Source organism: Branchiostoma lanceolatum, chromosome 18, assembly GCF_035083965.1.
Source record: "Branchiostoma lanceolatum isolate klBraLanc5 chromosome 18, klBraLanc5.hap2, whole genome shotgun sequence".
Classification (NCBI taxonomy): domain Eukaryota; kingdom Metazoa; phylum Chordata; class Leptocardii; order Amphioxiformes; family Branchiostomatidae; genus Branchiostoma; species Branchiostoma lanceolatum.
Window position 1 is genome coordinate 246,653 of NC_089739.1, and position 15,390 is coordinate 262,042.

The following is a 15,390-nucleotide window of genomic DNA, read 5'->3' on the forward strand; positions in this document are numbered from 1 at the left end:
AAGAAGGGTCATTTTCTAGAAATTATGCAGGATATTCAATGGTTTAAACCCTTCTCTTGGTTACTTTCCGAGAACCATAGTAGAATGGAACTCGTTGTCATCAAGTACTGTAGGAGCATCTTTACTTAGTAGCTTTAAAGAACGGTTACAGTCAGATATGCGAAGGCTATGTGTATCGGGCCGTTCAGTGCTGCCGCACCACGTGCCTGTGAAGCTGGTTTTCTACGCCGAATGGCGGTTATACCAGCTATACAGACACAGATATTCACAAAGCAATGATCAACCTATTATAATAACAATTATAGTTCTCTCAACATCTTCACTTTCTGCCAGATCTTACGTACCCAACGTATTATCATGGTTTCCAGACACTTACCATTGTCAGCTTCGACAACTGTCTCACAAAATGCACTATGAGTATGAACGTATTTACTTGAATGAAGCATCATGGCGATGGTTTGCAACATAATAGTCTGAGAGTCACCAAATTCCCTGGTTTTATTAAGGAATAGCTGAGGATTAGGACCAACATCCAGACTATTTGTTAACTTATTTCGTAGCTAAGTTTGGTATGTCGTCACTGCATGCAAGGCCAGACTGCGGGATGGATTTTAATTGAACGTTCACGTACTCTAGTGAACATGACAGTGTAGCAAGCCTAAATGTGGAACTATGTGATCGAACATTAGCACTGAGATAGTTAAGTAGGCTGTTGTTAAAAAAACACCAACAACAAGAACATAACAACACAATTGCATTGTTTATAGAAGACACAGTGGATCGAAAAGCATGCAGTGTGCGATTTCACCATTTTCCCATTTACCGCTGGTAGGGTGTGTGGTATATCTGAAGTCTTCAATATTTTACACCTGGTGTTTTGAAGGGTGATATGAAATACAAAAGGGACTATTAACGTCTTCCCATCTTGAGCTGGCCACTGTGCAACTGAACTGTGATGTCTACTCTAAATAGGAACGAAACCATAGTCGTTAGTATATCTTATAAGGACTATAGGAAACCATAGTTATTTGTTGAAAAGCAGTTGTTTAATGAAGTTGTATTTCTTTTACTTCAGAATCTGTACTTTGTAAAATGGATACCATTTATTTTGAATACGATTGTTCTATGGTTGCTTTTGTTTGTTGTTATGGCAGTGTTATATGATTTTGTATCTATGTAAACAATCAAAGAAACACAGGAAGAACAGGTAACAGACAAGTGAAGCCAAGTCATGTCAAAGAAAGCAAAACTTTAATTGGCGCAAGACTAATTAAAAAATATCACGACAAGTCATCCATCGAAATGATGTCTGATTATTTACAGAGTTAAAGCAAGAAAAAAAGCTCTACCTTTAGTAAATCTTGTCACACATCCGATCATACGGGTCCTATCCACATACACTGATTAGTCAGTTAGCTGGAGCACTATATGTAGCTTATAGTCTATCTTTAAGTTAGGAATCATCTCTATTCTTGGCTATTGTTGATTGAATAATGTTATAGAAAAATATACAAACAGTGTTTAAGTTTCAATCAGTTTCTCTTAGGTGAGGTACAGGCGACCTACATGTGCACAGAATGACGGAATCACCAAAATTTCCTCATAACAAAAAACTTCGTAGATGTGTGAAGGTGGAATCCTAGACATACTGTAGAGTATAGTGCCCCACAGAAGGAGAGTAGAGGAGAGAACAGGTGGACATTTTGTGAGTTTACTGTTATTGTGGTGGAACACTATTAACCTTTTTTAAATATTGCACAGTTGGATTAATAGCTGGGAAATACAGTAACAGTGTGATTCCATTTGGTCACAACAAGCTGTCCTTCCGGTCCCACAGCCAGACCGAATATGCCGTCAGACCCAGGCTGTGTACGGACGGAACGGACAAACTCGCCGTGACGTGTGAATATCTGAACTCTCTCGTTCCCAGAGTCCGCCACGATGATGTGACCCGAGCTGTCTGTACAGATGCCGTTGGGATACCTCAGCTGATCTTCACCACTTCCCCAACCTCCGAACTTCAGCAGGAACTTCCCGTACTCGTCGTACACGTAGACAGAGTGAGAGAAGCAGTCCAACACGAGAATGTTCCCCTCCCCGTCCACAGTGACGTACTGCGGGTGTTTCATCTCTCCCCGTGGATGCCGGACTGTCCGCACCAGAGAGCCGTCCGGACGGAACACCTGAACTTTACCACGGTCTGCATCACCAGTCACTAGGATGTGGTTAGTGCGCATGTCCACCGCGACGCCGCGGAAATAACTGTTCTTCGGAAGGCCAAACTGTGTCAAGGCGGTCCCGTCCGTGCTGTACTGTACTACATGTTCGGCTTTGTCTCCCCTTCCCACTACCCACAGTGTGCCGTTTGCGTCCATACAAATATCATGTGGCTCCATGTCCTTACCCTCTGTACCCGGTACGATGGTTGGGAACTGGCGGAGGTAAACCCCCTTCATGCTGTGGACTTGGACTCGCCTGTTGCTCTTATCAGCTACAAATATCTCGTTTCTAGGCGACACCAGAACGCCGCGTGGCCAACTAAATTTACCAGGTTCTAATCCTTTCCCGCCAAAAGTGATCACATCCTGTCCCAAGTCACCAGTAGAGCGAGATGCCGCTCCCTCTGCCCCCGCTGTGTGTCGCTCTTGCTCGGCGGCTTCTGTACCAAGAGAATGCTCAGTTCTTTCGCCTCCACTGTCAGAATCTTGCCTTTCAGTGTTCTTATGTTTTTCCTTTGAAGGCGGTTCTTCTCCAAGCTTGTTCCCGGCATCTTCGGGTATCCCTGTAGTACCATCAGTATCCGCTAGGAGTGTCTGTGTGGCTGCATCTGCCTTCTCGACATGAGCCGACCAGCCTCCACGCGGCTTCTCTCCCCTGTACTCCTGCCGCCAGCCGCCAGGCGGCTTCTCTCCCCTGTACTCCGTCACGTGGGATGCCACCTGCTTGGCGGCTTTCTCGGCGTATTCTTGAGCCAGTTGCAGATTTTCTTCAAGAACTGCGATCTTTAAATTGGCTTCCTTTAACATGTTTTCTGTGATGTTGAGCTTGGAGCGCAAGGTCATGATCGTGTTGGAATCCACCTCTGCCTTCTGCCGGAGCGTGTTGGAATCCACCTCTGCGTTCCTGAGGTTCTGGATGGCCCGCCTCATCTGGTGTTCTCTGAGCTGGTCCTTCTGCGCCAGAGCCCGGACCAGGCTGTAGGAGAAGCCCTGGCACTCCAGACTCGCGGCTGCCTGCAGATGGAGCGGCAGGGCGTCCGAGAACAGGTTCAGGGCCGACAGGCGGGTCCAGCTCACGGGCGCCCTCTGGTGTTTCCTTCGGGTACTGCATCCAACCTCGATGTCATCGACGGGCAGTTGCCTCTTGACATCTGTGAGGTAAATGTAAGACAATCAGCATTTACTCACTGATTAAGTAATATGTGGTCTAAATATGTATCAAAAAGTTTGCGACAATATTATTGACGACGTTGTAGTGTGGTCGCAAAGAATGAGAGACAGATCATGTGTCGTATTTTTGCGTATTTGCTTTACACAGTTGCTCTCCCTCTCATATTTTGTGGCATATCTTTAGGAACCTGCAGACAGTAAATACAACAGCACCCAATACATGTGAAGGGAAAGCCCAACTAAACGCACCGTAAAACAGCGCCCCCTGTTGGACTTTGATGGGAACTTCAGCGTCGATCTGAAGGGACTTGACGCCCATGTAGACAAGTCTCGGGTCGGAGTGATCCGCCATGTGCCTCAGCACCGCCGTGTTCTCCCGCGGTATGGAGAAGTGCACCAGGATGCTCTTGTGCTTCTTGTAACCTCTGAACTTGACCTGTGACCTTCTGATGCCACATAACGTTGCTAGGCGGTTTTTAAGACGATCTAGAGTTTCCTGGATCATGCGCACCTGGCCTTCCACGACGGTGTAGATGTTAGAGGTTTCATTCCCTGCAATCATCAAATATTAATACGTCAGTGACAATGACTGATTATAAGATAGAACTACAGGTGGTTACGGTAGTATCATTGCCTTTTTAGGCCTTTCAATTTGGGATAATGTGTAGTTAGTCTTGGAAACGGTTTTGAGAGACGGAGCCGAACCCTCTCCTTTCACCACCTTTCACCTCCCCATCCGAAGTCAAGTACCCATTTTCACTTGTTACGTCGACTAGCTGGGAATGTCAGGAGTCAAATTAAACAAATTGAAGAAAAAGAGAGTAATTTTTCGATTACTAAAAGGTTTTCCAAATGTCAAAGTGCTGCTTGAGGTCGAGGTTTAGCGGTAATTTGTCTGCATGTTACTCACCTTCTGTATTTGCTCCCTCCCGACTTGTTCCTGGCTGGGGTTCGGGGTTTTCCGGTTGGGACTCGGGGTTTTCCGGTTGGGACTCGGGATTTTCCGGTTGGATCTCGGGGTTTTCCGGTTGGGACTCGGGGTTTTCTGGTTGGATCTCGGGGTTTTCTGGCTGCAGTTCGGGATTTTCCGGAATCTCTCGGTCAGGCGGCCGGAACCGCCGCAGAATGTCCCGAATCAGGTCTTGGCGTCCGATTCTCTCCAAGATCTCTTCAATAAACTCCAAGTTTTCTTGGTCGATTTTATTCAGATCTAGGAGCTTGATGAAAACGTCCATTGCCCGCCTGAGTTGTGCCAGGTGGCCCCTAGGAATGAGATGCATGCAGAATATTTTCACGTCCGCCGTTTCCTCTTCCGTCAGTTCATTGGAAATACGGAGCAAAGTTTCCATAAAATCAAAATGGCGCCTGTCGGCGGCTGTGACTCGGCTTTCTCTGACCGGACCTGCCATCCTGAAAACAGACGTAAAACGTGACTGAACTGAACCTATACCGCAGACATTGTTAGTCAAATGAAGTAGACAGTATAATGCTATAGGATGGTATAGGAATGTATAGTTAGCTAAAAGTTTAGTATTTAGTTCACATGTTGAAATGCGCATTCTCTGTGTGATGCAAATCAAAGCTCCTCGAATGCTTCTGGACATGGCTCACGGTGTAGACAAGGACACTATATAGTTCTTTCTAAACAATAAACTTGGTCTGTTTATAAGTTGGGGCCTTAATTCACCTGTTCTCCTTGTGCATGTACAGCGTAAACCGTGAAACAGCTAATTGTTTTTTTAAATAGATATGTAATGAAGGGACATTTCGCCGTAACTTAAGTAGCAAAGATAACTTAAGTAAACTAAGCACCATTGAGTCCACCCTGAGCCCAGTTGGAACTTGTACTGTAACTGTTTGTACATCTCCGAGCACTTTGCCCTCACCGTGACGTCAGCGCTCCGACTCTGGAGTGATTGTCCTGTCCAACAATCATTAACAAGTCACGCGGCTTTACGGAAGGGGGGGGGGGCTTTTGGTCATAGATCATGGCAGAGTTTTTCATAGCACTTCAAATTGCAGCTGTAAAACTACAGTTGGACATAACACCCATGTACCCACCTATCCCTTCATATATTGTGTAGCTCATAAGACATTTATGAGTTCATTATCAGCTCACCAACGTTGGAGTGTCTAACAAAGATTAACGCGTCACGCCGGACGTGCCGAGGGGGCGGGGACATCCGTCAGGACACTGATAGGTCAACGCTGAAAACAGTATATCCATAACCGCAAGGTAGAGAAGATTCTTCGTTGACCATTTTACTAAAACAAAGAATGTTTTACACGTTCTAGTGATCGATCGCGATGTGTTTGTGAAAATCGAAGTTCAAAACGTACCACCCACGTACATGCAACTTGGCACCAAGGTGTTCACTAACATGTTTGTATGCTACACTGACGTCATTTATTCCGCCATTTTGTATCACATTAACCAACAGCAAATGCCCACATACACTCCAAGACGCTAAATTTTGGATCTCTCTAATAGTCTTATTTCCCAAATTACACTCGGCTACTCGTTACCAGGTTCGTAAAGAACAGCAAAGATGTGTAACAAAAGCCTTTTCGAGTTGTTGACTCAAAATGTCGCACTTAAGCCATATGGCTTAAGTGCCTCGTTCACAACATTCCTACCTTGTAGTGAAGCAGGTGTGAAAACCTACCCGTGTGACGTAACGGTACGGACACCTTAAGATGTAACCAGTCAGCCTGATTCTCCAAGACAGACTTCCTAAGCTCTAGATCACTCAGGTGACCGGAGTACCAGTAAACGCAATTGCTGATCGTAAGCGAACTCGGTACGCGGTGGACTTTGATCATGACCGTTGGGTTATGTCGACTAGCAGCTCCACACCTAGCGGATACTGCTGGTACTACAGGGCCCAGCTGTCTCCGGTCTGCTAACTGAAATACCAGTAAACACGGCAGGTTTGTAGTGAAGTCGTTGAATAACGAGGTTTTCCCCGATAGCCCCGCAAAACGTTCAGGTTTCATAATAAGGACAGCGGTTTCTATCAATGCAGAATGAGTGACTAAAATGTTAATCGTAAGGATGATCCCTGTAGTACCAGCAGTAGTCGCTAGGCTTATAGGTTCATCTACCATCTCGACATGAACCAGCGGCCATGATTCAAGTCCAAAGGTACCGAGTTCGATTCCCACCCGCCACGTTCGCTGTTATTTCAGCCGGGGAAGTTTGTCTTTGAAAATAAGCCTGACGTTATACAATAAGGAGTCCGTCTTGCCGTTACTTCACACAGGTGAGTTTTACACCTGCTTCACTATAGGTGAGAAAATGTTCTTAACGCTGAACAGTCAGGCAGCCATTTTGGAAATGTTGTTTGGTCCCCTCGGGACCTTCAATGTTCATTACGTACCTAGAAACGAGTAAACCTTGTCTTCATTAAGGGAATGAGACAATAAGAAATGTCAAGAAATTGGTGCCCCTGTACTATGCCGTCTGCCTTTGAAATCGCCGAGTTAAACGGCTACTAATTAGACGACTTTTACCTATGCAAACTGTGACTTCTTTGGCGGACTAACTCCTCTGGCAGACCAACTTATCTGCTTTTTGGCCAATTTCTATTATTCGTCCAGCGACCTGTTGAGCCTGATGGAGGCTATTTGTAAAGTTCTAGGCCGATGAAGCGGTTTCATTTCTATCGCCACATGGACTTGAAATGTTTTTTTCTAGGTTATAACGAACATGTCATCAAAATGTGGATAGGTCATTTTTAGCACAGGCCTATCAGTACGACCCGTGACAACGCCCCCTCCTCACGTCCGCGTGACTGGCTAATCAATATCGGATTGACCAAACTCTACAAATCCGATGTAGTGACCTCATGTTAAGATGCACTCTGATCTGACTCAATGTTTGCGCTAACGGTTCGAGAGCAAAGTCTGCCATTCAGCAGCTTGGCTCTCATTGTGCGCGAGGTCACTGGATTTTACTCATAGATATACCGCCATGTGCTCGATCGTTATTTTGCAAATTCGTGCAAGCAACGGGTCCAAAACAGCCACATAGAAAATTGGTAAAGATCATAATGTTCTTAAATATGGATTTTATTCAGTCATGTATTCAAATGTGTAGCACAGGCTATGTCCAATCTGTACTAGGTATTTATAACACATGATATACCGATATCAATCTATACAATAGTCATGTAAATATGTCCGTTCTTTGCAGGATGGAAGGCCCTGGGCAGTTTGGAGGAATTACAGACGAAGACAGGCGCAATATTGATGGAAGCGAGGCTGTTCTTGGTACAGAAGCAACCGAGCAAGGGCGACACACAGCGGGGCCTGAGGGAACGGCATCTTACTCCACAGGAGAGTTGGAGCAGGCTTTGATCACCTTTGGCGGATTCGGATCAGAACCTGGTCAATTTCGATTTCCAAGAGGTGTTGTGGTGTCGCCAAGCAACGAGATATTTGTAGGTGATAGAGGCAACAGGCGGGTCCAAGTCTACAGCACATGGGGGGTTTACCTCCGCCACTTCCCCACAGTTGTACCGGGATCAGGGGGTGAGAAGAAGATGATGCCGGATGATGTTTGCATGGACGGGAACTTCACACTGTGGGTGGTGGGAAATGGTGGATCAGACCACCATGTTGTACAGTACAGCACGGACGGGACCGCCTTGTTACAGTTCGACCTTCCGGTGAATACGTTTGTTCACGGTATGGCAGTGGACATGCGCACTAACCACATCCTGGTGACTGATGGAGACCGAGGTGAAGTTCAGGTGTTCCGTCCGGACGGCTCTCTGGTGAGGAGAATCCGGCTTCCACGGGGTAAAATATCATGTGCGTGTTACATCACCGTGGACGACGAAGGGAACATTCTTGTGTCGGACCGAGACACTCATTCCGTCTACGTGTATAACGACTTCGGTATGCGTACGTTGGGAGGTGAGGGAAGTGGTGAAGGTCAGCTGAAGGATCCCCGCGGCATCTGTACAGACAGGGCAGGTAACATCATCGTGGCGGACTCGCAGAAGGAGAGGGTTAAGATTGGTAACACAGGTTACATCACCGATGTGGGCGCTTGGAACAGGAGGGTTCAGATATTCACATGTCACGGCGAGTTTGTCCGTACTGTCAACTGTTTCTCGTCCACTGCGTCTGACATAGACTGCCTTGCTGTAGGGCTGGAGGGACATCTGGTAGTTATTAATCGTTGGGACCATACCGTGACTGTAATTACGAACTATTAGTCCCACAGCACAGCATTTGGAGGCATATTGAATTTGTTCCAACACATAAAGAGTGTACTCATCACAATTTGATGCTCTAGCTCTACTTCGTGATGACTGACTTTCGGATGGATGGGGCGGGGGGCGGTACCGACTTAAGACGGTCTTTGACATGTCTGACATGCACTTGGGAAAGGTCACGTGTTCTGAGCAACCGGGTCCCCAGCCCCCCTGAAGAAGACCAGAGAACTGATCAGAAATTTTGTTATTTCCCTCTCTTTGTTAGATTTATGTTATTTAGTATATACGTTCATACTCGTTCAATATTTTAACGTCCAACCTTGTATACCATTTTCTGCATACGGAATTTGTTGATTATTCTGATGCTGAGTCTCTGGAAACGACGAAAATATTTCGTTCACATCTTATGACCCAGGTTGCAGAAGAAGATGCGGACTGGAAACTTACTAGCTACTTCATCAATACGTTTATTGCCTTGTAACTAGAGTTGAAATCTATTCGTTTAATTTTGAGAGGTAGATTGAAGATGACACATCTTTGGTATTATCGGTTGAATCTCTTGTGAATTGGATTGGATTCTGTGAGATACTATGATCAATATTGCACCAATGAAAGTTATGCTTTCTTTGCTGGAAATGATCATGACTCTCTATGGTCAAACCAGTTAGCACCGACTATGGTTTAGATGTAACATGTACTATGTAACAACCTTTTAAAGAGACCAATGGAAATAATTAATGGACATCACAAAATTCACAAGGACGTCTGACAATAAATTGTGGAACTCCAAACTGCATGGCTTCTTTTGAAATAAGCAACGAGATTTAGTATACCAACGCAATCCAGACTTGCAATGCGATTCTATAGTATACCGACGCAGACTGGACTTGTTATGACCACCAATGAGGTACTACCAGAAAGTTATTAACTGTATCATTCATATAAGAATATTCAGAGCGGCACTGTTGTAGTATTGCGGTACCTGCTATTTCGACATAATGTTACTGTAAAACAAATTGTAAAACAAAGTGTCCCCAGCTTATCTCCAATGAGACGTTGAGCTCGAGGAAACTTTGAGTACAATTTTAAGAGAACGTCAAACAATCCAGTCGATTATATAAAATTTGCAACAAAATTCCTGTGATACACATCGTTGTATTGTAAAATAAATTTATTTAACATCATTCATTGCCACGCCCTTCAATCACCTATTCTGATCCTTCTATCTGCTACTGCGCATGTGCCATTCTGTGGACCAATCAGCGCGTTCCATGTCACATGTTGTCCAAGCTAGAGTTTCTGTTCGGTTAGTACAGGTATCCACACTTCCCCCGAGTATACATCTCAAACTTCACTCCTACCGACTGAAAACACGCTGAAACAGCATGGAGATCACCACAGGTAGGGTCATGAGTTTATAAAGACGTGATGTTGTGCTTAGATTGTGGAAAAGCTTTAGAAACTGCGCGCGGTATGCTAGTTTAGAGCGTAGAGTTTGTTTGGTGTGTGTTTTCCCCTTACTTTTCATGAGTACTTGCACAGCGTGTGAAACTAACGGCTGGAAAGGTCGATAAAACGGAATGCGTCATCATAGGTGAGGAACGTTATATAAAGGTGGTCATGTAAGAAAATGTCCACGGAACCCGGGCGGATCTGTACTGTATCTATATAGCCGGTATAATCGCCCTTCGGCGTAACACACCAGCTTTGCAGGCACACGGCGCGGCAGCAGCTGGTTATATTACACTAAACGGCCAGTAACACCTAAGTAATGGGCGTGGTGGCGGTCTGAGAAGTTAAGGGGCTTTGAATTCACTTCCAGTCGGAGTTGCATCAAGTCTTGGTTCGCGTCAGCTTGATGTAGACGTTAAAGAATTGTCAAGGCTTCTGAGAATTTCGTCTTGGTGATGATCCAATGTATTTATTTTAAATCTGAAAGCTAAAGTTGTTTAAAAAGTGACGGTTTGAACCAAATCATTACATAAACGATAGCAAATTATTCACACTAGAGGGTCTGCATGGGGGTGTTGGCAACGCTTTATGGTATTCTTATGGCCGCCAACGCTCTACAGTAAATTCAGGATGCCTGGTAACGCCTAACGGTAAATTTACTTGTTCTTTTGAGATTTACCAACAACAACTCTTAACGTTGAATTAGAGCGAATCGGATACGATGAACGGTTAATCAAAATAGTACCTTCACCATACGTAAAACTCTATACAGACCCTCCTTCTGCATAGCAGTGACGCCAGATGAGTTATCAGTGGTGGGAAATATGGGATTATCTTTTCACCGATAACACAACACAAGTGCCCGGCTCGCGGTTCAAGCACGGGTGGGCAGGGAACCAATGATAACTGTTTACAAAAACATCTCTGAAAGCACCTTTTAACCACGTAATCTGTTTTGTATATGACCGGCCGGCTGGATCATATTTCGCACCGACTGAAATCGCATACACTCCAGGATACTTTTTTATACCTGATGTCATGTAAGAACGAACATATAATGGACAAAGTATGTAGTCATGTGTCCAAGTGTCTCAAAAAGAGAGAAGAAACTACTAGGTGATCAACATTAGTTTAACAATAGTCCACAGTTTGTCTGTTTTTAAATTTTTAATGTTAGAATGTAGCATTTTATCAATCTATGTTTTGCATTATGCTTCTTATAGACCACGTGTGGTCATCTGTGCATTTAGCCCTTTTGGGTAGGAATATGCAATAAAGACTATTATTATATATGGGGGTCATGGGCCCGGAACAGGTGGATATTTTCTCACGCACTTTAGGTGACTAATCTTTTGCTTATTTGTTGTTGAACAGGTTGGCTTGTAGTGGCTTTCTTAGCTGCTACTGCGCATGCTCTGTACGGCCCAGCCGATGACGTCAAAGAGCTGACCGCCAAGAACTTTAAGAAAATGGTCCTCAAGAGTGACGAGATCTGGATGGTGAAGTTCTATTCTCCAGGGTTGGTCTTCACTTTCAGTTTCACAGTTCATAGTACTGTAAATGCATTTATGTTCGCGTGGTCTTTATTTCGCGCTGAGGCAAAATTGGAGTGTTCGTGGTGGTTTGAAGTTCACGGGAGCGCTATAGTCACATACTGACTCAAACAATACCGCTAGCATAAAGCCACCGCTGAAACGGTCGCCGCGAAAACCACGAACATAAAACCACCGCGAACATTTCTGCATTTACAGTATTTACAGTATTTCAACCAAAAATCAAACTTTTTGCAGCTTGAAAGTATATGATTTTGTTCTATGAACAAAAATGACAATGTTTAGGATCATGAGTATATTTGTGACAGGATCCTGGGGCTCGAATTCGATCCCAGGGTCGGCTCCAGCTCGGACATGTTGTAAGGAATTGCATTCGTCACTTCGGATGGTGACGTAAAGCCGGCGGCTCCGTGTATGAGGGATCTTTGGGCATTAGCCTCGAGCGCCAGAACTCTGCACATAAAAGAACCCAACACACTTATCGAGAAGAGTAGGGGTGACCCGGTGTGCTTGGTAAAAAACGTGAGCCGTAGCAAAGCCGCATTGCACTACTACAAGCTACTTGAAAAAGCATCATGCTTCACCTCAATTAAGGACGCCTGCTTTACCCTTTTTGAATCACTGTCTGAGGTAATGTGATCCCCAGCAACCATGTTTGAGTTCAGGTTCTTGGGATTTTCTTAAGAACCTGACTTGTTTTGTACTTCGGAATGAATAAGAGCCCGGTTTGTTCTCACCTTGCAGGTGCAGTAAAAGTAAGAAACTGGCGAAGGAATGGAAGAAGGCAGCTACAGCATTGAAGGTGAGAAAAGTGTGGAACCACACAAATACACGCAGTCATACTGATTTACATACGAGAAAATATCAAACTTGAGTTCCACGACCCCATACCTTCGCCGACTAAGCGTGTCCCATTTCCATGTTATGCTCTTCAATGAATTTGCTCCATTGATAGGGGTGCATGATGGGAGCGAGGGCTCTAAAAGACAAAAAAAGTCAAAGCTGTAAAAGTGGAAGCAGTAGACATGGACGTTACAAACAAACAAACAAGCAAACAAACAAACAAACAAACAAACAAACAAGCGTTTCCATCCTACAGGGAGCTGTAAAAGTGGGAGCGGTAGACATGGACGCTCACGGCTCGGCGGCCAAACCCTACAAGGTGAGCGAGACTCCCACCATCAAGGTCTTCGGAGCAAACAAGAAGAAGCCGACGGACTATGAAGGTACGTCCTGGCAGCTTTGATCCGCGACATGTCTGTGTTGTACAGCCTCCTCAGCCGAGCTGATATCGCTCGGTACGTTGCCTTCCATAGCGGCCCTGCTATTCCAAGCCGGTAAAATACCTTCTGGCGACGTCACCACCAAAACAGCTTTCAACAAATCAGAGGGTTTGCATCAGCTCATCTAGTGCAAAACCGCAAAGGACGCTGGGATGCTATCAGCCAATCAGGTTATGTCTTAAATCGCTACTTTGTGTTCAGAGCAAAATAACGGCTGTTTTTGCCCAATAAGGCTAGCTCATTGATTATTCATGAACAACTGTCAGTAACGTCGCCAGAAGCGATTTTACCGGCTTGGAAAAGCAGGGCCGATATGGGAGGTAACGCACCGATCTATATCGGGTCAGCTGAGGGAGGTGTGTATTGGTGTGAAAGGACTGATTAAAATCATGCTATCCAAAATCAGACAATTGGTTAGTTTATTGATTAATTCGTTGATCGATCGATAACTGATTGGTTATTGAATGATCTCCCTCAGGTAAGATGACTGCTGCGGCGATCGAAGAGGCGGGCATGATGGCGGCTCTGATGGCCGGCAAGTTTGAACTTTGAACTTTATTCACCTTCGGAGCGGTGGACATATCGGCAGCGCCGAGCGGGAAAAGTGCAGAATAAAACACCATTTGCAGTTAGTTAATACATAACTAGCATAACGTAAAATCTAGGGTGCTCAGGCACATAAAAAAATAATAAATTAACGTAGCAGTATTAACTGGTGAGTGGAAACCAATGGAATCAATAGAAGAAATAATATAAAAACAACGAGATTAAGATAAATAGTAAACCATAACTTACCAGTTTATGGTTAAATGGGGGGGGGGGTATTTAGTCTATTGTTAATAGGGGTTGAAGGAGAATATGGTATATGGGGGCCACACGTAGTTTATGGTATATGGTGGCACTTGTAGTTAATGGTATATGGGTGAGGTACTTGTAGTTAATGGTATATAAACTTGTACTTGTAGTGTATGTCATGATGACCTCGACAACAGGAAGATTCATCTTTTATAAACACAGAGGGGAAACAGATATGAGCGCAGTTTTCAGGGCTTGTGACGTCAGTGTTTCTGTTTGTGAGCCTCAGATTGTAACATCATGTTCTGAAAATAAACACGCGTCTCCACATCTGCTTGGTGCTCTCGTTCTGTTTCCAAGTTCAAGGATAATCCTAATAACCGGTTCTGTACATGCTGAGGAATACTGTGATGTTGCAGCACAGGAAACAACCGTCAGGAGCCGCTTTTGGTTCTTTTCATTTCTGGGGGCCATTTTCAATTTCCTTGTCAGAGTCTGTACAAAAACGAGGCTTACGTAGGTATGTAATTGTTGTAAGCCTGTAATACAATCTAGATGTGCAGTCGTCGGTAGTTAGTTTCACCCCTCTAAGGTGAAGTGCTGCAGTACATCTACTGGTTTGTATTTTTTCGTTGAAGGTACTACTTCTACTACTGCTACTACTACTACTACTACTTCTACAACTACTACTTCTACTACTACTATTACTAGTGCCAGCCAGTCTGTACACACTAGGCCTAAAACATCACAGTACAAAAAGTGCATAAACCGCCTCAAGGCGTAACACACCAGGTTGTACTGAGTACAAGCTGAATATCCGGACAGATTTGTTTGATCCACTCACACCGAGAAGGACCCCTACTCTTTTCATAACCCCGATGGGTTCTTTTACGTGCTCGGGGTGTTACTTTCGTCTAACACACCAGGTAACGCCATATATGAGGGACGTCCCTAACCGAAGCTAGGTGCTTATTTTCGTCTGTGTTAAGTAAGCAAATTCGTGTAAAGAGTCTTTCCCAAGGGCACAACGTTGACGAGACAAGTCAGGGGACCCCGGATTCGAACCCAAGACCTCTGGGTTCTAGGCCAAACACCCTGCCACTGTGCCACCGGCAGCCCGTGGTGCGAGTGTCGGCAGAAAAAGCTTCCCGTGTCGTAGTGGTGCAGTGGTCAAAGAATCTTGCTCAGTAATGCGTATGATTTTATAAGTTCAATCTTCATATCATAGATGTTTGCGTTGTTGCGAGAATTCGAAGACAGAGGTATCAGATGTCTGCTACCTGTATTGCAAGTGTGGACAGGTGAGATATCAGGTGTTTTGTTACCTGTGCCCGTGGGTCGGCAGGTGGGGATGCCTTCACGCCAGACGCATCGCACGGAACATGGACTCCGTAACACGAGTGAACCACGACGGGGGCAGCGCGCATCGCGGGACGGACTCGCCTGTAGTACCGCGGTGGGAGAGAAAATTTGTAACACGTAGAGCACTACTCACCCTTGGCGTTCAGCTGGGGAAGCTGGGGTCTGACGTCTGTCGGTGTGGGGAGATTTTACAGACGACGCCTCCACCCTAAGACTTATAGATGAGTGAGAGGTCCTAGCTCTGTTGGATTAGAGTCAGTAGGTCGGCAACCTTCGACTAAATTAGCGGGCCTGTAGACGTGCGGGGGAGAGGAACTCTGTGACACTGGCA

The 15,390-nt window shown here is 45.1% G+C and overlaps 3 protein-coding genes across 3 annotated transcripts; 2 read left to right on the forward strand and 1 right to left on the reverse strand.

The window, feature by feature from the left end:
* Nucleotides 1–1,766: 1,766 nt before the first annotated feature.
* On the reverse strand, nt 1,767–4,798 carry LOC136424528 (tripartite motif-containing protein 3-like). The gene is made up of 3 exons (XM_066413143.1): nt 4,300–4,798; nt 3,639–3,941; nt 1,767–3,370 (listed from the first exon to the last, which is right to left on the reverse strand). The coding sequence occupies exons 1-3, from the start codon at nt 4,796–4,798 to the stop codon at nt 1,767–1,769; spliced, it is 2,406 nt and encodes an 801-aa protein (XP_066269240.1).
* A 2,787-nt stretch (nt 4,799–7,585) lies between these two features.
* LOC136424529 (tripartite motif-containing protein 3-like) lies at nt 7,586–8,614 on the forward strand. Its single transcript, XM_066413144.1, has one exon. It carries the CDS (start codon nt 7,586–7,588, stop codon nt 8,612–8,614), a length of 1,029 nt encoding a protein of 342 aa, XP_066269241.1.
* Nucleotides 8,615–9,894: 1,280 nt separating this feature from the next.
* LOC136424339 (protein disulfide-isomerase A6 homolog) lies at nt 9,895–14,027 on the forward strand. The gene is made up of 5 exons (XM_066412903.1): nt 9,895–10,015; nt 11,441–11,585; nt 12,364–12,421; nt 12,719–12,845; nt 13,381–14,027. Exons 1-5 carry the CDS (start codon nt 10,000–10,002, stop codon nt 13,452–13,454), a joined length of 420 nt encoding a protein of 139 aa, XP_066269000.1. The 5' UTR covers nt 9,895–9,999; the 3' UTR covers nt 13,455–14,027.
* Nucleotides 14,028–15,390: the final 1,363 nt, after the last annotated feature.